This window comes from Cuculus canorus, chromosome 22, assembly GCF_017976375.1.
Source record: "Cuculus canorus isolate bCucCan1 chromosome 22, bCucCan1.pri, whole genome shotgun sequence".
Taxonomy (NCBI): domain Eukaryota; kingdom Metazoa; phylum Chordata; class Aves; order Cuculiformes; family Cuculidae; genus Cuculus; species Cuculus canorus.
The window spans coordinates 1055492-1079776 of record NC_071422.1 but is presented as its reverse complement, the minus strand read 5'-3'; the positions used below and the strand labels follow the sequence as shown (position 1 = coordinate 1079776).

General features: G+C 44.3%; 1 protein-coding gene across 1 annotated transcript; it reads left to right on the top strand.

The window, feature by feature from the left end:
* The first annotated feature begins 1390 nt into the window (after positions 1-1390).
* On the top strand, positions 1391-23328 carry MATN1 (matrilin 1). The gene is made up of 8 exons (XM_054086459.1): positions 1391-1680; positions 4472-4818; positions 12405-12627; positions 15133-15258; positions 15544-15957; positions 17796-17948; positions 20467-20547; positions 22103-23328. Exons 1-8 carry the CDS (start codon positions 1593-1595, stop codon positions 22150-22152), a joined length of 1482 nt encoding a protein of 493 aa, XP_053942434.1. The 5' UTR covers positions 1391-1592; the 3' UTR covers positions 22153-23328.
* Positions 23329-24285: the final 957 nt, after the last annotated feature.

The window sequence follows — 24285 nt, the reverse complement described above, 5'->3', positions numbered from 1 at the left end:
AGAAATAAGAAACAAATAAAATAAAACGCCACCGAGCTTGGGAAAGGGCCCTAATGACAGAAACAGGTGAAATGAGAGTAAAAAATATGTCTCATCTGAAGCACTTGCTCCTTCTGGTTAAAAATGTCCAGCTTGCTCCAGAGATGGTGGAAAGCCTGTGACTGAGGGCGTGTGCCTGGGAAAATAGCAGTGGGGCAGATCCATGCTGATTTTGCATGAGAACATAGCTATCTTTTAATATTTTAATTAACACTTCTCATGTTGAAAGAGTTAAGAATAGCCTGGCAACTTCACTAAGGACTGGTCCTCTTTTTTCCTAATCAAAGAGCCTTTCTCTACAGGAGATCTTGGTCTCTGCTGAAGCACTTCTGGCATAAAAAGTGACTCTGGGTAAGGGAAGAGAAGCTGGGCTTTGAATTAAAGGTAGTTTGCCATGGCACAATGCAGATTAAATAGATGAGTATTCCACGGGTGTGCATCTGGGAAGGTGAGCAAGACTAATCCATCAGAGTAGAAGGGCTTTAATCAACTGACAATAGGGCAATACAGTACTTAAAAAGGAAAATAGATGCACTCTTTGTGATAAGCCCATCATTAAATTCATCTTTGTCTCGTACTAAATCTCCCTGCTGCTCTTCTGTAAAGAAAGCATTTGATTTCTGCTCACTTGCAGCACCCTCGGTCTTATTTGTTGATTTAGATTTTGGGCTTTTTGTGGCAGGAGCTGCATCTCCCTCGTGCGTACAGACCTGAACGCTACACTGTAAAATATAAATCAAAATTCTACTCTGCCTATCTACCCTGAATTTCTTGTCTATTCATCTAGTTTAGGCTCCCGAGTTCGTTCTTTCCCTCCTTGCTCTCCTGCTCAGGGGGCACAGCCTCACAGAGAAGTAACTGTTTCCTGCAGGAAGAAATTTGTTCTGCATCCCACGATTTCCCCTGTGCCTCCCTAAGCCTTGCTCTGCTCTTCCTCTTCCCTCCTCCTGCAACTGAGAATTCACCCACAAACGAAGCCAAGGAAGCAAAGCCCCCTGATGCCAGAGGCTGGTTTCCAGCCCTGCGCTTGGCAAAGGCAGGGACTGAGAGATGATTTGTGTGACCTTATTCCCACCTCCCCCTCCCACCACTGCTGCCTCCCCGGGCTTTGCCGGAGGAAGGACACAAGCCTGACACACCGCAGACTGTTTGCTTACTGTGGCAAAGTCCAGGATTTGCAGATGGGAGCTGGTGATTGACAGGTCAACCCCAGTTCCCCAGGGCTGGTTTCACTGCTCCCACTGTTACAGTCCCAGATTCCCCACATACCACGCCCGTTGCGGGTCTCTTTATAGCCTCCCAGCCCCTTCGCGAGCAATGAAGCCATTGTGGAGGGCATGGGGGCTGGCAGGGCTCGCCGTCCTCCCCCTCCCCACCTTCGTGCAGTATTTTCTCCTAGTCCTTGCTTGTCTCTCTCTCCTCGGTGCCCCCCTCCAGCACTTCACACGTGTCAGGGGTTGGCCCCATGCCTCCCCGAAGAAGGGCAGGTTAATACCTCTGGGCCAAGGTTCTCGCTTGCCACTCTGCACCGAGCCTCCAGCTCCTCTGCAACCATGGACAGGATTTTCTCTGCCTTGCTGCTCTCTTTGCTGCTTCTTTTCCAGAGCTATGGAGTTGGTGGGACACCTCCACAGCCAAGAGGTAAGTGGGGAGCTCAGTGGTGGGACGCATGGTGTTGGTTCTCTACCTCCTTGCCACCAGCCTGCTTTGGGACTGTGAAGGAGATGAAGTAAAAAGTACCCAACATCAGTCGGGGAAGCAAAGGAGCTTTCTCAAATATTTTCCTAAGGCTGTAAAACCTGGAGATGTGTTTGTTTCAGCCTGTTACACTGCTTTAGAGAAAGAGTGGGAGGTCTGCACAGAGGCAAAGCAAAGGTGGTATCAGGTCAGCCCTAACCCCCAGCACAGTGGCAGCCTCGGGGCTTGCTTTTTTGGCTGGAAGATGCTCAGACAGGAAAGGGCTCCCCTCTGCCTTCCAAAGGCTCCCCTTCTGCTTCTCTCCTCTGCAGAGGGCTAGGAGCTCAAGGAGGAGTTGGCCAGATGCCTCGAGATCTGGTTAACCTCACCGAGCAGGAAGGTCTGAGTCAGGTTGCTGAGGAAGGGCCTTTTCTACGTTTTACTTCACCCATTCCTGAGCAAAATCGTGCTCTGTTTTTCTCTCCAAGTGGGGTGTGGAGCAGCCAGATGGGAGATAAACTGCCTGCTCTCTAGACTGCATGGTCTCTGACTCCTAGTTTGCAACTAGTGCCAGCAAGTACCAAACCCAAAGGAAAGGGCTGGTGGGTCTGGTAGTGGGGAGGCATCAGGGACAGGTTGCTGTTGGGGGCTCCCGCCAACCCGGAGAACTCTCTGCAGCAGAGGTGGCCAAGGCAAAAATTACTGCTGGGTTTTAAAAATGCTTGAATGATCTTATGATGATGCTTAATGCACATACCTGGGCAGACTGACAGTTGGAAAACAGGCGTGACAGTTACCTCAGGCTTAGCTGTTGCTTATGACAGGTGTTCTCGGAGGCACTGACCAGCTTCTCCTTAGCAATTTGGAAAGGAAATGTTATCTTTACTGGAGAACAACTAAGCACTATCAAAGTCAGGAAACTAAAAAGACGAGTCGTTCAACTCAGCCCTAGCTATTCCTAAAATAAGCACCTTTTAATTCAGAATTACTAGGCAGGTTTCCTGTTCTTTTAATGAATATGGCAAAGGTGCCTTAAGAGATATTTTCTGCTAAAACAGTTAAGGATGTTCAGATGTTCCTGAAAAAATAAACCCAGACGAGATTCATTAGCTACAGTTGCAAAGGGAATCTGCGCTTCATTTCTAGAAGAACTGATTGCAAGACTTGGAGCTTTTCCCTGTACCCTAATTTCTCATCTGTAAAATGGGCACAGCCAACCCCTGGTAAAGGGGTTTGCAATACTGTAGATGGACTGACAGCAGAGTTTTCCCTTCCTCTGCAATGAATTATGGTGGCAAAACAAAAGTCATCCGCATGGGGAAACATTGCATTTTAGTGGGAACTAGAGCATCTGACCAAGTAACCACTGCCTGCTTCCCTTCAACACACAGCGGCTTTTAGAGATGCCTTTCTGGGAGCCAGAAGCAAATTCAGCATTAGTGTCTCTCAGGAAACTAACCTGATTATATTCTTTATGGATATATCACAGGGTATTTATTTTCATCTGCCTGAAAGCCTGAAAGCTCCATTAGATTTCATATTGAAGACTAGATGTAATATTTATGTCATAATTTGGAACAGATTTGTTGGCCCAAGAACTCACATTTAAAAATCTGTCCACAGAAATCTCCTCTATGATATAACCTATATGGTCCCTTTCCGCAGAAATCAAACATTAACAGAGGACTTGATGTCCCTACAGAGACAGGCTAAATGACAGGAAAAAACCTAAAAGGACAGAATGCTATAGATCTGATGGGGAAAATGGAACAATTCATTTAGAAAATCATTAAAAAATATAATTCCTTTTTATATTTTGCCACAGTTGAAAATTAGGATAGAAAATGACTTGGAAAAGAGAAACTAGAAAAAAATCACCCAGCTCTTTGTATCACTAATGCTTCCTATTTATGCCATTTACCTTTTACAGTGGAAATTTGTGTCTTACTACGGGGATGTAGAGATTAACTAACAACTGTGTGGTTCTACATCTCTCTGTTGCATCCTCCCTCGCCCGCTCTCAGGAATAAAACGGTGCTGGTCGTTGCTGTGTTACAGAATTTCATTATTAGTGCCTCCAGCTGAAAACCATGAGACCACGTTGGGTTGGTTGGTTGATTTCAGTGCCTCGATTCACAACTGAATCTGTACTGCTGAGTTTCATGCCTGCTTCTGGTCACGCATGACAAAGATATAATCTCATTAATTAACATCCATGTGGATGGCTTATCCGTGTCCAAAATGCAATAACTCCTTTTAAGAGTTTGTGTGATGAAGAAGCGCACACGCAGGCTTCAGCTCGCGTCTTTATTCCTCCCTTACTGCTGCCCTGAGTGAATCAGGTTTCACGTAGACATTAGCAGCAGCCTGGTGTGACAGAGGGTTATGTTCCCACGAGTGCAGCGCTGGTACCTCATCAACTCACTCCTTCAGAAATACATGTTGTCTGCCGGTAACTGTGCTTTTCTTACAGACACTTTCCTCTGAAAGGAAAAAGAACACCCAGAACTATTAGGTTAAAGTGGTCTCATTGGGCCTCTCTGACAGATAGAGAAAAGATTGAAGCCTGCAAGTCCTCTAGCTTCAGCCGCTGCTCTAAGACCATCTTCTCCCTTCTAGTGTGCTTATCTCTCCTTCTCCTTCTCCTTCTCCTTCTCCTTCTCCTTCTCCTTCTCCTTCTCCTTCTCCTTCTCCTTCTCCTTCTTCTTCTCCTTCTCCTTTTATTATTTTTCTCCTCCCTCCTTTTTCTTTCCAGGCACCCTGTGTAGAACCAAACCCACCGATTTGGTATTCATCATCGACAGCTCTCGAAGCGTGCGCCCACAGGAGTTTGAGAAAGTCAAAGTCTTCATGTCCCGGGTGATCGAGGGGCTGGACGTGGGCCCAAACTCCACCCGGGTGGGTGTGATCAATTATGCCAGCGCTGTCAAGAATGAATTCTCCCTCAAGACCCACCAAACCAAAGCGGGACTCCTGCAAGCAGTCCGGAAGATAGAGCCACTTTCCACTGGGACTATGACTGGTCTGGCTATCCAGTTTGCCATTAGCCGGGCTTTTAGTGACTCGGAAGGTGCCAGGGTGAGATCTCCTAATTTTAATAAGGTAAGCAAATGATTCATTTCTCAGACGATCCTTCTTTCACGTGGCTCATGATGGAGTGGTTGGAAAAATCAGAAAAGAGGAAAGGTGAATTTCTCTGTGCTTTGAGTATATGAGGACAAGCCAGAGTTAATTGCCAAAGATGGCAAACCTTTGGGAGGTGGGAACCTCCCAATTCTTCTTGAAAACAGAGCTCAACTTTGATTTGAGCAGAGGTGGCTAGAAGTTGTCTGGGTAAATTTAATGCAGCTTCACCAGCTCTGCCTGGAGTGTCTGTCCTTTGGGACATGGCTCCCTGCTCCCAATGAGCCTGCACCAACACACCACAGTGAGATGGTGATTTCAGCCATGAACAACACTCATCTTCCCAAAATATTCCAATAAAAATATTTCAGAATCCACCATAGTAAAAGCGAGCTGAGCTGCTGAAAGTTTCATTTGAAATGGCCCCTTTCAGTTGCAGATATAAAGCAAAGTGCTGTTTCAGTGTTCTCTGCTGCTCTTCCAGTTTTTCAGAGGCTGCCGATGGCTCTGCTCTCCAGTCTGGGTGTTCTCTTCAGGTACACAGACTTTATTGAACATTTAGCATTTAAGACTGTGGTAGAAGATCAGCTTAATTCTACACATGGTTGTAATGGGCATCACTGCTCCTGATCCTCTTTCCCAGTCTGGGAGGCTCATTCTTTAAGAAGTTCTTCCCCAGGTACCTTGCCGTCACTTTGGATTTGACTTGACCATGAATGTGTCTAAACCTAAGCCCAGAGGCAGTTATCAGGAAAAATCTCTTCTGAGTGTGGAGAGAATCATAGAATGGTTTGAGTTGGAAGGGACACCAAAGCCCATCCAGTCCCACCTCTGCCATGGGCAGGGACACCTCCCACTGGATCAGGGGCTCCAAGCCCCATCCAACCTGGCCTGGAACCCCTCCAGGGATGGGGCAGCCACCACTGCTCTGGGCAACGTGGGCCAGGGCCTCCCCACCCTCACAGCAAAACATTTCAGCCTAAGATCTCATCTCAATCTCCCCTCTTGCAGCAGAAAACCATTCCCCCTCATCCTATCCCTGCATTCGCTGATCCAGAGCCCCTCCCAGTAGTGGAAGATGCTCTAAGTTCTCCCTGCAGCCTTCTCTTCTCCAGGCTGAACAACCCCAACTTTCTTGGTTCTTGACAACATGTGTTTTAGCTAAACATTCTGAACACACTTCCAAGACCCTTGTGTCCCACACCAGCTGTACTGGCTCTCTGCTATGAGACTGGACCAGAAAAATAAGCAAAGGGATTCACAAGTGGCTAAAGCTTTACACCAGCTGGACAAAAGACTGGCAGTTGGAGGAAGGAAGCCTGGGACTTTTCTCCTGATTATAACGTTTTTGAACATCAGTCACTTTCCATTTCCATCGCTGCTAGTAATGCTCTAGGGAAGACTGAGCAGAACATGGAAAAGATGCCCAGGGATGCCAAGTCAAAAATAATACTGAAAAGTGAAAAATAGGTACCGGTAAAGGTCTGTCAACTCCAAAAATCAGGTACCTGAATGTTCAGCTGGTCTACAGCTAACAAAATATCTCTGAAAAGGTGGCTGATGTAATTAAATACCCTGCACGACCCCTCACTTTGCTGAATTATAAGCAACTTGCAAATGTGAATGAATCCATCCTCACATGGTCCTTTATTGTGGGGCTCACAGAGGGAAAATTCTGTCATAGAATCACAGAATCATTTAGGTTGGAAAGGATCTTGATGACCATCGAGTCCAGCCAGAAACCTAACACTGCCAAGCCCACCACTAAACCATGTCCTCAAGCACCACGTCTACACATCTTTGAAATATCTCCAGGGATGGTGACTCCACCACTGCCCGGGGCAGCCTCTTCCAATGACTGACAATCCTTTCGGAGAAGAATTTTTTCCTAATATCCTCTCTCAACCTCTCCTGTCACAACTTGAGGCCATTTCCTCTCATCCCACATCTTGTTACTTGGCAGAAGAGCCCAACAACCCACCTCACCACAACCTCCTTTCCAGGAGCTGCAGAGAGCGATGAGGTCTCCCCTCAGCCTCCTCTTTTCCAGACTAAACAGTCCCAGGTCCCTCAGCTTCTCCCAGAACCCCTGGGCTCCAGACCCTCCCCCAGCTCTGCTCCCTTCTCTGGAAGCTCTCCTGACCCTCAATGTCCTTCTTGTAGTGAGGAGCCCAAAACTGAACCCAGAATTCAAGGAGTGGCCTCACCAGCACTGAGCCCACAGAGACAATCCCTTCCCTGCTCCTGCTGGCCACCCCATGGCTGATCCAAGCCAGGATGCTGTTGGCCTTAGTGGCCACCTGGGCACCTGAGCCAGGCTCATGGTCAGTCACTATCAACCAACACTGCCAGGTTTTTTCTGCTGGGCAGCTCTCCAGCCACTCTTCCCCAAGCCTGGAACGTTGCATGGTGACGTTGTAACCCAAGTGCAGGAGCCAACACAGAGCCTTAGCTTAAAGGTGGGTTGACGCAATAGGAATGAGACCAAGAGGGATAACAGGAGAAAACTTACACTCTGAGAAACTTTCACTAAGTTTCGTATGCAATCGTTTCCAGAGAGAAAAGCTCATCTGATGAGCCGTCCTGATCACACTATTATTCAAGTTTAGGAGTCACCTGGTGCAAAATCTAATAGCCTGGGTCTCACAGGGTATCTCAGAGACCTAACTGCAATTTTTTTTATTCAGAGAGCATAACATTGGTTTGTTTGTCAAATTCTTTGAGGTTCACTGGAAAAAAAAATACTTGCAAAAATGCAAGGTATTTTTAATATTATTAACATTATTTTTTTAATAGAGAGCTTTAAAATACGTTGTGACTAGAATAGAACCTGGGTTATGAATGAAGGATCCCGAAGGTGGGGTCTCATTTCCAGTCTGTTGCATGCAGGCAGGTCCCTTTGATTTCATTTGTTTTCTTACTCTTTACCTTTCAAATGGAACAAATAGTGGGTCCTTTTCAGATCCATTTTCCTCTAGGGCCACTACCCAATTCATTCACAACTCTCAGACAATTTTTTTTTATTTTCTTCTATCTTTATTTAATTCCCCAATGTCTATTTTAAGTAAAGGTGACTATATTTAGGTCAAGACTGGGACACAGACCTGATTTATACAATACTCTTATAATACTTTCAGTATTAGTCTCTATTTCTTTTTTTTAACAGCCTGACACCCTCCACACAGCATTGACCATTCCTGTAGATTGAAGAGAAGTTTTCACTCAGCTGCCTATGAAAATGCCTGGATCTTTATCTAACTAATCTCTTTCACACCATCTAAGTAATCTCTTTCCTCGTGCACTGTTTTCCTGCTCTTGTCTACAGCTGGGCTGCCAGACAGCTTACTCAAAGTGCTCTTGCAGTCCTTGTGTTTTCCTGCCATCTTGATATGCAGTAGAGCTGCTATGCCCTCCTAAGTTACCAAACAAGCCCTAAGTTTAAATATCCAAACACTTCCAAAAAATCAAAATTGCTGCAGTAGCATGGCTAAAGTATCAATTTTTCATAGGAAAGTGGTACAAAGAACTCTGAAGTTGCATTATCTCCCTGAAACCTCATGTTTCAAAAAAAGCTGAAGAATAGTAGTGGTCTTTTTCATTATCTTAGGCATTGAAAAAGAAGAATAATAAAATCACTAGTCTTTTACCTCTTTCACTCTGGATCTGGTCAAAGAGACAGAACCACAGAAATGCTGAAGTTGGAAGGGATCTCTGGAGGTCATATTAACCAAGACCCTCTGCTCAAGGAGGTCCACCTGGAGCCAGCTGCCCAGGACCATGGCTTTTGAATACCTCCAAGTTAGGAGATTCCACAACCATTTGCATTTCTTGGTTTCCTGGTTACTTTTTCTGTTTTATTTCCATGATGCCTGAAAGTCCAGCAAACTTCTCCCTTCTGTGACCCTCATGCTGCTCATGGTGGCTCCATCATTGCTTCAGAAGACAAACAGGTCATGCAGTAGCCTTCCAGAAGCCCTGGACGCGGTCCTTGCTCCTTGCAAACAGCAGAAATCCAGCAAAACCTTGTGAAAATCCATGCTATGATTGTCAGTCATGTGGGACTCTGGTCAAAGCATCACAAGATCATTCAGTCTGGCTGTGCTCTGTGCAGCAAATGTCACCCCAGGACAGGGAAAAGCACTATTTGTTTCTGCAGGAGCTCAGAGTAAATTCTGCTTATACGATTATCAAAACCTACAGGGGTGCCCAATTACTTTTATCTTTCTTTAGGAGAAACAACAAATAGATTGTCAAATTGCTGAGAAACTCAAGGGCTTATTCAACTTTCTGTCCAATTCTCCTTTCAGGCTGCTGCAATGTTCATGTTACACACGGCATAATGAGACACCACCACCTCATTAGCTGCTGGGTTGCCTACACATGGTAACTCTGAAATACAGCTACCCAGGGATGCCTGTGAATGCTCTGGTGTCTTAGTTAACCAAGAATAAATTGTGTCATGAGAGCATGGGGGATTTTGATACAACAGAAGCAACACAGGATGGATCCAGAAAGTTAGGAATTCACAGGAAAATGAAAGGTTGTGGTTAAAATGAGTAGAAGTTTGACGTTGGAAAAACAAAGTTTCTGAGTTTCCTTAGGGCAGAGATGCTGCTCAGCACTCTGAAACAGCAAAAGCATTCACCCTTTCTTAATTCTCCTCACATGGTACCTGCCGAGTCCAACACGAGCCCTCCACGCGGAGCAGTGGCAGCCTGTCCCAGCTGTAGTGGTTGCTCCTGTCTTCCAATCTCTCTCTTTACCAAACTAGGCACATACCAGGACTCTCAGCTTTTTAAATTAGACAAGGTCATAACACAGAGAATTACAGAGATCCTGAAACTGAAAAAAATTTGGAGGTAGGTTTATAAAAATAAAAATTAATCACAGAATCGTTTAGGTTAGGGAAGACCTTTAAGATCATTGAGTCAAACCACAACCTTAAGATTGCCAAGGACTTTTTGTTTTATAGTGAAACTCACTGCAAAAGTGAAAAAGTCTAGAGGGGGAATCCTAGGAGTAAAATCAGCATTTCCTGATTATCAAGATAACTACATATGATGGCAAGGTCACTTTACACTTGTTCTATTTCTTACACTCTTTCTGTAAGCACCTGGTCCTGGTCACGGTCATAGACAAGCTCCTGGGTGGTCAGTGCTTGGTGCAACTCATTGTTATGCTCATCTTCACCATAGGTTCACTGATTAATTTCTGATTCCTGATCCGGACTCTTTGCACCTCCAAGTTTTGTTCTCTCCAACAGTAGGTCAGAAACAATACGAGTTTTGAGGGCTCTATAGTAGATTTTCCAGCAGATCCATTATGATGATCTTCCCCATCAGATCCAGGCGTGGGTAGTGCTACTGGACACCTCCAGGGTCGTATCTGGGGTTCAGGTCCATCTGAAGATGCCACCCTGGAGATGCAGAACTGAAGGACCTTATTATACTCAGAAAATCACTTTATTTGGGGAGAGAAAGTCCAGGAGGACACACAACACCTCCATCCTGACACTCCAAACACTGAGAGAAAGATGCACAGCTTCTGAAAGAAACCTGTTCACAAGGCAATAGTGTTCACAGAAGCTACTTGATAACATATCTTGCTCGCTGACACATTGGCTTTTGATAAGCTTCAACTGGCAGCTCCCATCTCAGAGCTGCTGCCTGTGTGCAGAAAGCAGAGCTGCTGAGTGCCTGATTCGAGGGCTCTCTCTCCTGGCAGAAAGCACGATTGCATGGCTGGCTCTGCACCTTGGCTTGGCTGCTGGTCCAGAAATAACCCGAGTGCCCCTTTCCGTCAGACTTTGGCTTTCCTGGTCATTCCCTTTCAGGCACACACTGACATCTGCCCTAGGTGACACTTTTCCTTATTCTGTCTATGACCATAAGAGAATTACTTGCATTTATTTACTTTCTTTCCCTTGGAAGCAGCCAGTTACAGAATTCTGACGCCACTAGGAATTTTTCATTTTGGAGCCCTTAGGAAGGGCAGATGAACACCTGAACTGAAAGACTGTCACCTGGTTGAGAAGCTCTACCTTTTTTCCAGATTCAGCCACCTTTTGCATAGAAAGAAAGCTCTGAATGGGACAGCAGATCATTTTCATATTGCAGTATTGCTCTGGGGCTGGTACTTGCAGCATTCATAATCGAAACAGTTTTCAGGCCCCTGCAGAGGCTGCCCAGGGCAGAGGCGGATTCACCATCCCTGGAGGGATATAAAGACAGGCAGATCAGGTGCTCAGGGATATGGTCTAGTAGGGTATGGTTGGACTCAATGACGTCGAAGGTCTTCTCCAACCAAACGATTCTATTGATTCTGTGACTCAGCTATCCCTCAGCTGAAGGGCAGGCAGAGGGGGAAGGAGCCACCTCACCTGCATGGCCAAAGCCCCTTGGATGAGTGGGGCAGGGAACACCACTTCTGACTTTACCTGAGATGGCTTTCCTCCTGCCTGAGGATGTAAAACAGTCATCACATTGTCCTAACTGAGCACCTTGTGGATGTGATTTTCTCTTCAGAAAGATGGAGAGCATATGCGGCATAGAGGAGAACAGCAAATACTGCCATAATGACCAGATGATCGCTCATTCAAACCCTGCTGCCAGATAGATTTTTTTCCTGCCCTTCTTGTTTGATGTTTCTTTATTTTCTGCGTTACTGAGGGTATTTCCCTGTGATGTGGAGTTTTTTTCAGCTTAGTAGCTCACCTGCTTCTGCTGATTACATTTCTCCATACTGCATTATACCTGAATTATTTGCTTCAGAGATGACAGCGGTGTCACAACACAACAATTGCAGGGAAAAGTGGCAGGAGCAGATGAATTGTTAAAGAACAAAAAAAGAAGATTTTATGACAATGTCACTTATCAGAAGAAAAATAAAGAGGAAAATGGACAATCTAGCAACAGGCACAGGACCCTTGAAGGCTTTCCGCTGGTTCAGGGCTCCATCTAATCCTCAGTTCCCACTTGAGTCATCTGTCATTTCAATGCTCATGTTACTAGGGGTAGAAGTTCATCTCTGCTCATATTGTGGAACAGGGAATCATGGCAGACACTGACACACACTGTGACATTAGGCAGATCTCTTCCCCTCTCGCTTCTGCAGCTTCACTATCTATAAAATTGGGGAAAGCCTTCATCTCATGATGTTTCCATGACATTTCCTGAGATTCTTTAGTGTCCCAGATCGAGTTAGAGTTGTCCTTAGTGTCGGCTGGGGGTTCATGAAGGCAGTTAGAGTTTGGCTTGAGCATTAGTTTGCATATGAAGAACATAACCTTTACTTTGGTTTCCTTAGGGGCGCGATGCACCAGTTGTCCCTTAATTAAATCAGTCAGATCTCAGGCAATTTAACGTTTCCAGCTCAGAAAGAAACAAGCCCCACATAAAAGAATGGCTTGTGTTATATGAGGAAGAACGAGAAGAAGGCGGGGGAGTGGTATTACCCTTTTATTTTAGAAATGTGAACCCTTCCTCGTTAACCCAGTCTGTTCTACCAGCAATAGCGATCTTAGCTTCTATTCAAGTGCACGCTTGCCTCTGCCCTTCTTTGCGTAGGTGGCAATCGTTGTGACCGATGGACGTCCCCAGGATGGAGTGCAGGATGTGTCAGCCAGGGCCAGAGCTGCTGGCATCGAGATCTTTGCCATCGGAGTTGGCCGGGTGGACATGCACACTCTGCGGCAAATCGCTAGCGAGCCCCTGGACGATCATGTGGACTATGTGGAGAGCTACAGTGTCATAGAGAAGCTGACCCACAAGTTTCAAGAAGCTTTCTGTGGTAAGTCCCTACCACCACCCTGGGTTCTTAGCCAAGATGTACAAGTGGCTGCCAGCAAGCATTTCACATGGAAATTGTATGTGTGATCATCTTTCATCCGTCTTCTTCCTTGTTCCAAGCACTTGGGTCTGCAGAAGCACAAAGCAGTATGGAAGGCACATGCACACTGAAGTTGCCTTGCAAGAATTACAGGTTTGGGGTAGGGAATTTCAGGGTTTAGTTAGAGAAAGCTCCAGACTTCATTGACACAGAAGAATTTGTAACTATCACCCATGTACTACTTCAGGCATTGAAAAAGAACCCCTGAAAACATGATCTTTAGATAGCTAAAATCATTGTCCTGATGTTTAAGCCTATGTCGGCAGTTCTGAGAATCTGGCTTGTAATTTCCCCCACCAGTATTGTCTTCCAAATCCCCAGTGGAGCAAGGGATGGTTTCACTTCCCTGCTAGAGCCTGAAGCATCTTTGCCGTTGTTTCTGCAAGGCTTGTGAGGCAGGAACCTCTCCTGGCTGGTGCAGTAGCTGATGCCTTCCTGCATAGCATATAAAAAGAATCTGACTTTCCTACAAACACATATGCACTTCTACATGAACCAGTAAGAAGGCTTTGTTACTTTCAAACGTACCCACAAGCCTGTAGGAGACGGTCTATAAATACCCATTTTCTGTGTCAGCAGGAGAGGCGTGGGGGGATCGACGCCCAGCCTGTCAAAGCACAGACATGCAGTGACACTTCTTAGAAGGTGTGATGCCCCATGGTGCCCATGGCAAAGCATTGCAAACACGTACACACAGATGGACCTGGAAAACTCTCCAAGACTAATTGCTTTAAGAGGTGTAAAATCTCATGATTCAACTTTCAGTCTGGAAATGATGGGGTTGAGTGGCTTTTCATCGAGGAAAATTCCTTCCTTTGTAGGAAGGGGGAAAATTTGGAATGTGAAGTGAGTCATGTATTATAATCAGGTGCACCAAACTCTCATAGAAGAAGAGAAAAAATACTACATATTAAAGGGGGGATAGAGACAAGATTTAAGAAGGTGGAATCCAGGGCATGAGTATTTGTGGGAGTTTATGTTGGCTGCCTTGGAGCGAGGTGTCAGCCAGAGGTGTAAAGGCCTGACTATGCGTTTTGAAGTTCTAGCATTGGCGTCATTCAAAAAGCTGAAGGGAAAAAAATGTCCTTTGTATGTCTTGCTTTTCACATTTTTAACACGTAGATGACAAAATTCTCCCCATGGTAAAAACTCTCAGAGATGCATCCATAGGAAGTGCTGTGCTGAGGGTTATTATAGCTAACAGAGAATGGCACCGTATTAACTGCCAAGTGGGCTGTTATCATGCTATGCAAGCAGCTGCACAAAACTATCCTCGGAGACGTACCCAAACACCACCTGTGATTGCAAAGCACTGTTTGTGGGTATTGACGGCAGGAAGAACTGTGCAGCTCAGCTCAAGCTCAAGAACCACATGCGAAAAGGGAGGCTTTAGGAGATCCAGTTGATAATAGTTAGATAATAGTCAGTTAGTCAGATAATAAGGTCTCTGAAACCTTCAGAGAATTCAGCCTGAGACCTCTGTGTTACAGCCATGCATAGGTAGTAATATTCCTAGTGGTGTAAGCTACGTATGTGCTGGAAAGATCTACACTGGCACAAAGCACATATGTGTGAATTGGAAAGGCCAGAAGAGCTAAATATACGCAGAGCAGAACACAACTTGAAATATTGAGTAGAAGCCCCTTAAATTTGAAAGACTTTGTACCACTTTCCGTGATTATGATAGAACCAGAAATGCTCCATTTTCTGCACAGATTTCCCCTGTTTTTGTAAATTAATTTGCTTCAACCAAATCTGTTTACTTTCAAGTTTGGTTTCCATCATCATTGCTGTAGCTGTGACAGTGTTGTCAGTCACCGAACACTGCTGGCTCAAACTGCTGCCATCCAGCTTCTGTTTGCTCAGCACCTCAGGAGTCAGATCCACATTAACATCAGCAGGCAGAAATGTTTGTAGAGAGCAAATCTGAAAGCCGCATGTGCATGGGTAGTTCTGAAGTGAATTCCAACTACGTTTGGACATGAATCCCATCCAGGAAAGACAACTGCACATGGGGCTGAACTCACTAATCATAATTGTGCTGGAAAAAAATGAGTATTGGCTAGCACAGATGGTAGGTTGGAAACCAGACCTTTTTCAGTAGCTTTGGAGAATGAAATGTATTATGAGATGCTCACCAGAAAGATGGGTTTTGCCCTCAGTAGGGAGACTATTTCTAGCCCTGACTGTGCCTTGAAGTCCAGAGACTTGTGAAAATTTCTCCTTGCCTCTTTTATCTCAGTCACTGTCCAAGAGTAATGACCTCTGCTGCTTTATCTGGCTGCAGAGTGGATTTAGTTATCACCGGTTGCATGGGACAAATACCACGCTTTGTGTGTAGGCTGGGAAGGGTTTGGGTCGAGAAGCCTTGGCAGTCTGTGATTTAATCCACACTTTTGCTTACAGTGGTATCAGACCTGTGTGCCACTGGAGACCACGACTGTGAGCAGATCTGTATCAGCACCCCAGGAACCTACAAGTGTGCTTGTAAAGAGGGTTTCACACTGAACAGCGATGGGAAGACCTGCAGCGGTATGTAATGATTTTCATTTGCACTGAGCCGAGCTGTGATCTGCAGTTGTATGGTGGATGGGGCTGAGACAGGGTAAATTTGTTCTGTTCAGAAAAGGTAGAAAAGGAAACCATGTATTATAACCAAGAATTATTTGAAAACTTTACTGTGAACTCCTGTTGAATTTTGATTGATTAACTCTATTACATTAGGAATAAAATGAAACTAGGGTCATTGTTTCCTATATAATTAATTGGAGTCTTAGTTGTTGTCTTCTTTTGCTCTCTTCTCATATTTTGCTTCAGCTTGCAGTGGTGGGTCAGGATCTGCTCTGGATCTCGTTTTCCTCATTGATGGATCCAAGAGCGTGCGGCCTGAGAACTTTGAGCTGGTGAAGAAATTCATCAATCAAATTGTGGACTCGCTGGAGGTGTCAGACAAACAGGCCCAAGTTGGTCTCGTTCAGTACTCCAGTTCTGTCAGACAGGAGTTTCCACTGGGGCAGTTCAAGAACAAGAAGGACATCAAAGCAGCAGTCAAGAAAATGGCCTATATGGAGAAAGGAACAATGACGGGCCAGGCTCTGAAGTACCTCATTGACAGTTCCTTTTCCATCGTCAATGGAGCTAGGCCTGGCGTCCCGAAAGTGGGCATAGTCTTCACTGACGGTCGGTCACAAGATTACATCACTGATGCTGCTAAGAAAGCCAAAGACTTAGGTAGGTCTCCTGAATTCCCATGGCTTGTTTCTCCCTTGGACCAGGAACTGCACCTAGTATCAACCTGGGAATGACTTCCTGGAGATGTCTCTTACTTAGGACACGTTACAATAGAGTCACTTTGCCTGACTATTCTTGCACACTCACAAAGACCTTGGAGCAGCTCTGGCTGGGGTTCAGCTATATCTTGGTTTCCCAGCTGCTCGTTTTCATTCCCACAGCCCCTCTGCGGTTTTGATCTAAGTCTGCTGGAGGTCTCTCTGCTGGGCAGGATGGAGTAGGGGATGCACACTGGGCCAGCATGCTTCATACAAATGTGAAGGAAACCGCAGGGAGAAGCTGAGGATTTATCTCATGTTGATAATGAAAGACAGATCAGCTTCATTGGCACTCATGATGAGGCAAAGATGACCATCAGAGAGCTCCCTGCAGAATAATGGGAGTTGTAGGGCCAAGCGTGGCTTGTCTGTATCACCATTAAGGGCTGGAAAAGAAAATGAAGAAGTAGAAGAATAAACAAGGCAGGAGGTAACCCTGTCCAAATCCCAGGCACAACCAGACACACTAATAAGAAGCTTCTGCTGAAATATTGAAAGTGCGCAGTGGCTGAATGTTGATGTATTTATACGTGTAAACACCACGAAGTATAACTATCTTGAGATCTGCCCCTTTGCTGACCTGCTAAAGAAGTTCCCAGTCTTCTGACCTCTCTGTGTTAAATGGATGCAGCTCACATGAATGCGTTCATGAATTGCTGAATTCTTTGCTTTCTTTTAACTTCAGCCGTGACCACTAGATGGGACTAAGGGCTAGCACATAATAATCAGCTCAGGTAGGAGATCCTGAAAAGCTGATGTTTGCAAAGCATGTTGATATGTTATGGGGACATTCAGCTCTTATGAAACAAAAGCTCCATATAAACCGTAGCGATAGAATCTATTCCCTGTGACAATAAAACATTATGCCTTGTTTCTTCTTTCTCTCTTGCCCCTGCACAGAGATCTCCAGCACCTGTTCATCAGTGACTGCACTAGGACAAATAACAAGATGCTCTAACTCCAGTCATGTCCTTTGAGTCGAGCTTAAAAAAAACCCAAATATTGACACATTCAGAGGTAGAAAGACAAAGAAAAAAGGGGAGGAGGGGAGAGTTATACCCATGTCTAGACGTGGTCAAGTGGACACAAGTGTTTCAAAGCAGGGGTTAATGGTGTTGCCACTGAAGACAAGGGGAAAACTGCTGTTCAATTTGATAGAAACAGGTTTAGGCCAGAGGTGGCCAATCAATCTCTTGGTAGTGAAGCATAACACATGGACATGTTCTTAACTCACAGGGTGGGTTGCTCTTTACAAACTGTATGAGTTGCAATTTTTGAATGAGATTCAGCTCCGGTTTTGCTGAACCACAGGTCTCCATTGCACAGGGGAATTCGCTGCTATGTAGGCTGATTAATGGTGGCTTCAGGCTGTTTGGAAAACTTCCACTGTTTCCTTTTGCTGTATTTTCACTCTCCTGTTAGCTGGATGCATGATCCTGTCGATGCATTATGATCATATATCATTTCTTATATCACCAGTACATTGTTCTTGTGGTGCTGGTAATGTCTGGATAATTCTAGTGAGACTTTGCCTGCAAAAAATACTTTGAACCTTATTTGACCTGGTTGAAATAAATCTATAAGAGAGGGTAAAGGGGTTAATTTCCTAGTTAACATCTACAGATCTGTGTGGAGACTGTGTCTAGAACATAAACACGGATGCACGAACTGACAGGGTGTTGGTACCAAAGCAACAAGACTCTCCATTCTGTTCAGCTGACACACTCTTATCATTCACAGGCTTTAGGATGTTTGCTGTAGGAGTTGGCAATGCCGTTGAGGATGAGCTGAGGGAAATTGCTTCAGAACCTGTCGCTGAGCACTACTTCTACACGGCTGACTTCAGAACCATCAGCAAGATTGGGAAGAAGCTGCAAATGAAAATCTGCATTGGTGAGAGTGGGGGATTGGGGATAGCAGGGATTTAGTCACAGCATTTGAAGGCTGGAAGCAGAAAGACAAAAATCCCCCTTCAGATGGATGTTAGAAAGAGCTCTGTGTTCTCAGTGTATCGCATTTGCAAAGTACTTGGAAGGACCATGAGACATGAACATTTGGGGTAGTGACCTGAACCACAGCCACCCTACACCTCAGTCATCTCTTCCTCTTACAAGCTTTTTCCCTTTTCCTCTACCCTTCTGCCCATCTCTCCCTTCTTTTTCAATAATGATGAATTCAGGCTGTACCAGGTCCTGAGAATATCCAAAAGTAACACAAGGAATGAAGAGTTGCTTTTAAAGGAGAAGCTTAGGGTTGATTTATTTGGCTTAATTTTAAGATCATCACAAAAACTGGACATCTGAGTTGAAGCTCACAAACCACTGGCTGCTTCTGCAGTCAAATAGGCACCACAGGGGTGACACATTTCAAGTTAAAGTAAGTTTGTAGGGTCTTCCACATGACTCATGGGTGTCTAAATTTGGGAAACTTGAATGCTAAGTTACTCACTTTGGGGTAGCCTCGTAAAGCAAAGGCTGAGAGAGGACTGAGTTGGAGACAGGCATGACAAGAGAAGGTAAAAAATAACATAAAATTTTAAAAATAATGACCTATAAATAAACTGAGTCTAAAAATCACTTGAAAATGAACAACCATGTTCTAAACAAAGTTTAACAAAGTCTAAACAAAGTTTAGACTTTGGTTTTGAAGGAATCATGTGCCTCCTGTGAAATACTAGCCCTTTGCAATGCATCTGCTTGATCAGGCAGATCATAGTGAATCCCTGACACTCAGGCTTCATTTAAGACACTGAATAGCTTGCAGTGCTTCCGAGGTCCACGCTGTCAGGCTCATCAGGAACTTGGCATTCTCTTATTGAGTCCAGGCTCCTTTGTCCTGATAAGCAAATGATTCCTTCCAGTTCCCAGCAAGACACCTTGCATACAGCTCTGATGCAGCTCATTCAGTTCCCAAGAGAGCTCTGCCAAGCTCAGTTCTACATCCCCATGAGTGCGTAGACCTGCTCTTGAATGCCCCATGGCCCTGCACAATGCAGAGATCTCCACTGTTCTGATGGCATGCAGAGATGCTCTACAGCATCATCTCGGTGAAATAATGCACAATGCTAAATGTTAATCTCCTCTTTCCCTTGTTTTGCAATATCTAACACTGTTATTTGTGCCAAAACCAAGAGATAGCCGTGTAAAAATTGGTGTGTTATTAGTAGGTGACTCATCTGCTTTTCTCCCTAAGTATATATTAGAGAGGAAAAGTATTTGGGAAGTTAGGGGCTTTGCCTCAGGAGAATCAGATTGAGTTCCTTGCTTCACTACAGATGAAGCTGGGATGAGGATGTCCTTGGTCATGCTGGGCAAGTGCCCTATCCTCCACACCCCTAAACATGGGACCTTCCTTTCTCCTGGTGAAGTCTGAGAGGGACACCCTCCAAAGGTTGCAAAGCCTGGGAGCCAGGCTTGAAAGACAGAGATTCTCTTTGCTGTGGCTACTTTAAAAAGCAGGAGTCCATCCACAAAAAAAAAGTACCTTTTGACAAAGCAAATATATTTAGATATCAGCATTTAAAAAAAAAAAAAAAGTAAGAATACATTTTGGAAAAAGTACTGGTTTGCAAAAAAAAAAAAAAAATCACTTTTGCTAAATATCTAAACATTTGGGCCTAAAAAAATAGGAAAGGAAATATAAATATTTGTTTGATTTCCAGTGCCAGCTTGTATTTATCAACAGGTGGATGGAAATCTTCTCTTAACATCCAGCTTTAGTTTATTTATGCCTGGTTTAATCCTGCTGTGCTTTTGTGCAAGTACTGTACTTTCCCTTTAAAAGTCTTTCTTCTTCCACTTGCTGAGCAGTTGAGCTGATTCACTGTGCTCTTGTAAATACCTTCTTTCTTTTCCTGAACAGCTCGGTACCCTCTTTTACACCTATTCCAGTTTAAGTTAATTTTTCTTGAAGAACATATGTGAATTATTGATGTACTTTAGCAAAGTGATAAATACGCATCACTCTGAAATGGAGTTCTGAAGCAAAGCTCAAACAAGTTTTGGCTCTCAGGTGGTATAAGGTGCCTCCAAAGTTTTATTTCACAGGAGTTTATAAGCAGCAAAGAGTGTGGTCCTCCAAGGAGATGCTCTTGGGAAGAGGACTGGCACAGAGAGCCTCCTTTGAGCGCTGTATCTGGGCAGATCTCTATTTTGGGGGCAAATTTTAAGTATCAGTAATAGAGGTCAGTGGGTTTTTAGGAAACTGGAAATCCAGGTAGCACTGAAATGTGAGTCTCCAGTGATTTGAGGTTAAAGCCAGAAGTAGTTGGTCAGATAATTAGAAGGAATGATATTTTGATTTCCTTCATGTTTGTGATACAGAAAATAAGAATTGCGTTGTTTCACTTGTGATTTTGATTTAATCCTTTTTTTCCCCACTTAACTCATCTTCTCGATATTCTGATTCACAGAGGAAGATCCATGTGAATGTAAATCAATTGTAAAGTTCCAGACAAAAGTAGAAGATCTCATAAATTCATTGCAGCGGAAATATATCCTTTGGAAGCTGTCTCTATTCAGAACTCAGTGGGTTCAGTTGTGCTTTCTAGAGGGACCAGTGGGAACATCCACACGTGAAATCATGGAATCAGAATAGTTTGGGTTGAAAGGGGTCATAAAGCCCACCTTGTTCCACCTCCCTGCCATGGGCAGGGACACCTTACACAGAATCAGGTTGCTCCAAGCCTCACCAATTTGGGAAACAAAACTCTTGGTTTATTAATGTTTATAGCAAGAAGAGTCCCTGCACTGGAGCGCATAAGCGTGTAGCTACAGGTCTGACACAGAATAGGGAGATCAAAAGCAATAGAGACAGAGTGCAACATGTCAAACCACTGCAATGCAGCAGTGAGCTGTAGGCACCAAGACTTAGGTCAGTTTTTTGAAAGAAGCTTAAATGAGTCAATGTGACAAATGTGGAAGCACAGCTCATGCACAGGATGCTGCTGCCACCCCTGCAAGCTGCCGGCACTGTGAATCGGGCCAGAACGTGAGGCCTGGCAGCAGCAGGGGCTACACTGGACTGTGAACAGAGGAAACCACTGGTGTGTACGTGCAGCTGATTCACTTGGTCCTTAAAGCTCCATGGACAGGACTCTGTCTGACAGTAAAAGTATACAATGCAAACACCTAAGTTGGCTGCCTAAATTTGTCCATAACACTGGGTGCTTTCTACCACAAATCACTTCTGGCTGTACAGTTGGTGGCCTGGGTAAAATCAGAGGGATAGGTTTAGTAGTCGCAGGGTTAGGTTCTTCCAGCCAGCTAAACCTCTGTTAGGAGAGACTGACTTTCATGGAACTGCTCAGTGCAAACATCTCCAGTGAGGTGAATTTAAAATTATATAACAAGAAAAAGAATAAAGTTACAAATAAGAAAAAAAAAATTTTTTTTATAAAGAGAGGAATCAGTGAAACCTTGGAGCGACTCACAAAGTGCTAGTGAGATCTTTCATTACTGAGAATAAAGAGAGAATATAGTTTTAAAAACAGAGTTCTAATTTACTCACACATTTCTGTGCTTTGCTACATCGGTGGCACAGTATATTTTCTACTCTTTAACTCAAGTTGAATGAAATCCACGACACATTATGCAAAGGTCAGAGTAAATCAGCAGTTCTCACCCAGTGGGTTGCTGCTCCCAGACATATCATGAAAAGCAATTAGTGAAAAGAGCAGAAAATTGAGACACACTGGATGACTCTAAGAAAAGCACTCTGCCCCCCTCTTCATGCAGCCCATACTGCTCAAGGTCAGGGATTCTCTGTCAGCCACTCAAACACATTCCAATCATTCTCACATTTTTTACTTTTCCTTTTACAGTAAATTTATAGGTGCATGTGAGTGTGTATGCATGCATGAACATTTCCTACCTCTAATAAAAGTTCATCAAACCTGAGCAGTTTGGGAAATGCCAGAGAGAGGATGATAGCATTCCTCCACTACCTGCTCCCAGCTCTATTCTTTATCTGTTTTTCAAGCCAGGAGAGGACTTGAGCAATGAACCACCAATGGGCACTGTTGCTTTTTTCCCTTAACTCTTGCTCACTGGAAGCCGTGGCAAAAAGGATCGAAGCCCTGGAGAACAAGATCATCTAAGATTCCAAAATAATATTTTTTCCCTCCTTCCTAATGTAAGAAAACTAGAACTCCTTCACTTATAAAGGAGGGCAGCTCAGCTACGGTGCTATGGCCAGCTTGTGTTGTTTAAAGAGTCTAGTCTACCTGTATTTGATTAAAAGGGAAGAAGTATAGTAGAGCAGACATTGAATAATGGGCAGAGCACTGTGTGTGGAAGAGCTGGACCATGCTTATGTTTGTTTCATCATATAGAGTGCATAAGAAAAACCTGGAAAGATTTGGTTTTGATTTAAAGCTTAATATATATGTATGTGTTAATAAGTACTGTGAATCCTTTGTGTTCTTCTGCACCTTTTGTTTCTATGCATGAGATAATTTAATTTAAAAGTCAAAGTGACTTAAAATTAACTCAGATGCTGAGTGTAAAATGTCAAAGCCGCTGATCAGCTTATTATTGTAAGCATGATGCATTTGTCAGTAAGTAGGTGAAATATACTAATTATCTCTAACTGCACTTTGCAGACGAGATAGGATAGGATGCTGCTGCTACTTGGGTTTATCTATAGCTGCTGTACAATATAGAAAGTAGAACAGCTCAGCTTTCCTAGCCAGCAAATATTCTCATAGTGCCTCAGAGAAGTAGCACCCGTCTGAGGTAGACTCCTCTTGGGTAAGTCCTGATAATGTGCAATGACCAGTGGCAGTGGCTCTGTAACAGAGGGCAGCACTGGTGTCACCAGCCCCAGCAGATCTGCCCCCACTGCTTGTCTCTCTGTTTTCCATGTCCTCATCTGGAGCTACAAAACCATCATTAGCACCTAAAACACAGGCAAGTGCTGCTGGAGCTGCTGCCGATGGACACGGCACCCTCATCACATTCATCCAGAGGCTCCCTAGCTCCTTCCTTAGCCTGCACCTCTAAGCACCTGCAAAGCCAGCAAGTGCATCTCAATACCTTTCAGACTCTTCTGTTCCTGGATTCCTGGCACCGGCAAGACAAAAAGCAACGTGGGCTGGAAGAATCTACTGCTGCCTGTCTCCTACAGCTGTCGTCTGGCTAGCCATGGAGTGGAGGGGCCGTGGCTGTCCACGGCATCAGTGAATGTGAGCACAAGCAGTTGGGTTTGGAGGGTTTCTTATTTTTATTTTTTGTATCAAAATATTTATACTTGAGAGTATGTGAAAAGCTTTTCAGAATATCTTGGGCTGTTCAGAAATGTCACCGTAGCAGATGTGTTTTGGGTGAATAATAAAAGTTTGCTGAAAGTTTAAAAACTGAACTTAACTTCTTTCTTTGTGTAAGCTTTGAGGTAGCGTCCTGACAACACCAATTCTCTATAGCCTTGTTAGTAGGTAGGTAAGCCTCCGTCTCATGTCTATACCTTACCTTTGATTTCAAAGGAAGAGAAGAAACAGTTCCATAGAGAAACTGAGCCCCTTCTCTCAAAACAAAAAGCTTCTTTTACAACAAAAATAATTTATTCACTCTTGGATTTGCAGGAATGAATCAACGCATTTCCAAGCATTAGTTCAAGGACTAGTGTCAGTTCTGATAACAAAACTCATCCTCTCAGCCAAACCTTGTATATCACAGATCCCAAAGTAACCCCTACCAACTCCTGAACTTCTAGGGAGAAGATTTCTGCTATCTCATGTTCCATCCAAAACCTTGGCCTCTAGTCCCGAGCTTCTCATTTGTTTCTCGACAGAAATAGAGACTACAGGGCATACTTGTCAGGATTATCTAAAGTAAGACAAAGCAGCACCTGAGCATATTTCTCTTTATAGATTATAAGAACAGTGTCATACACACACAACTCGCTTTTAAACACCTCACACGGGATAACTTGGTCTCTTCTACTGCCATCCAAGGAATCATTTTTCTGGTTATGTGAAATGACTTTCAATCTTAAAGAGATTATAGTTAAAACGGGGGAAGAAAAAACACTGTAGTAAGCAGAAGAAAAGATCCTTCATGCTCTGGTTCTCAACTTCTCTTTTTACCAAGGACACCAGAAGCCAAGCTCCTGGCACAGTGCAGCTAATTCTGTCTGCAAGGCTGGATTCTCTATTTGTGCAGACAGAAAGCTTCATACAACCAGGATATGGAAAGAACCGGTGAGGAAGCAAGTGAGGAGCAATCTCAGGAGG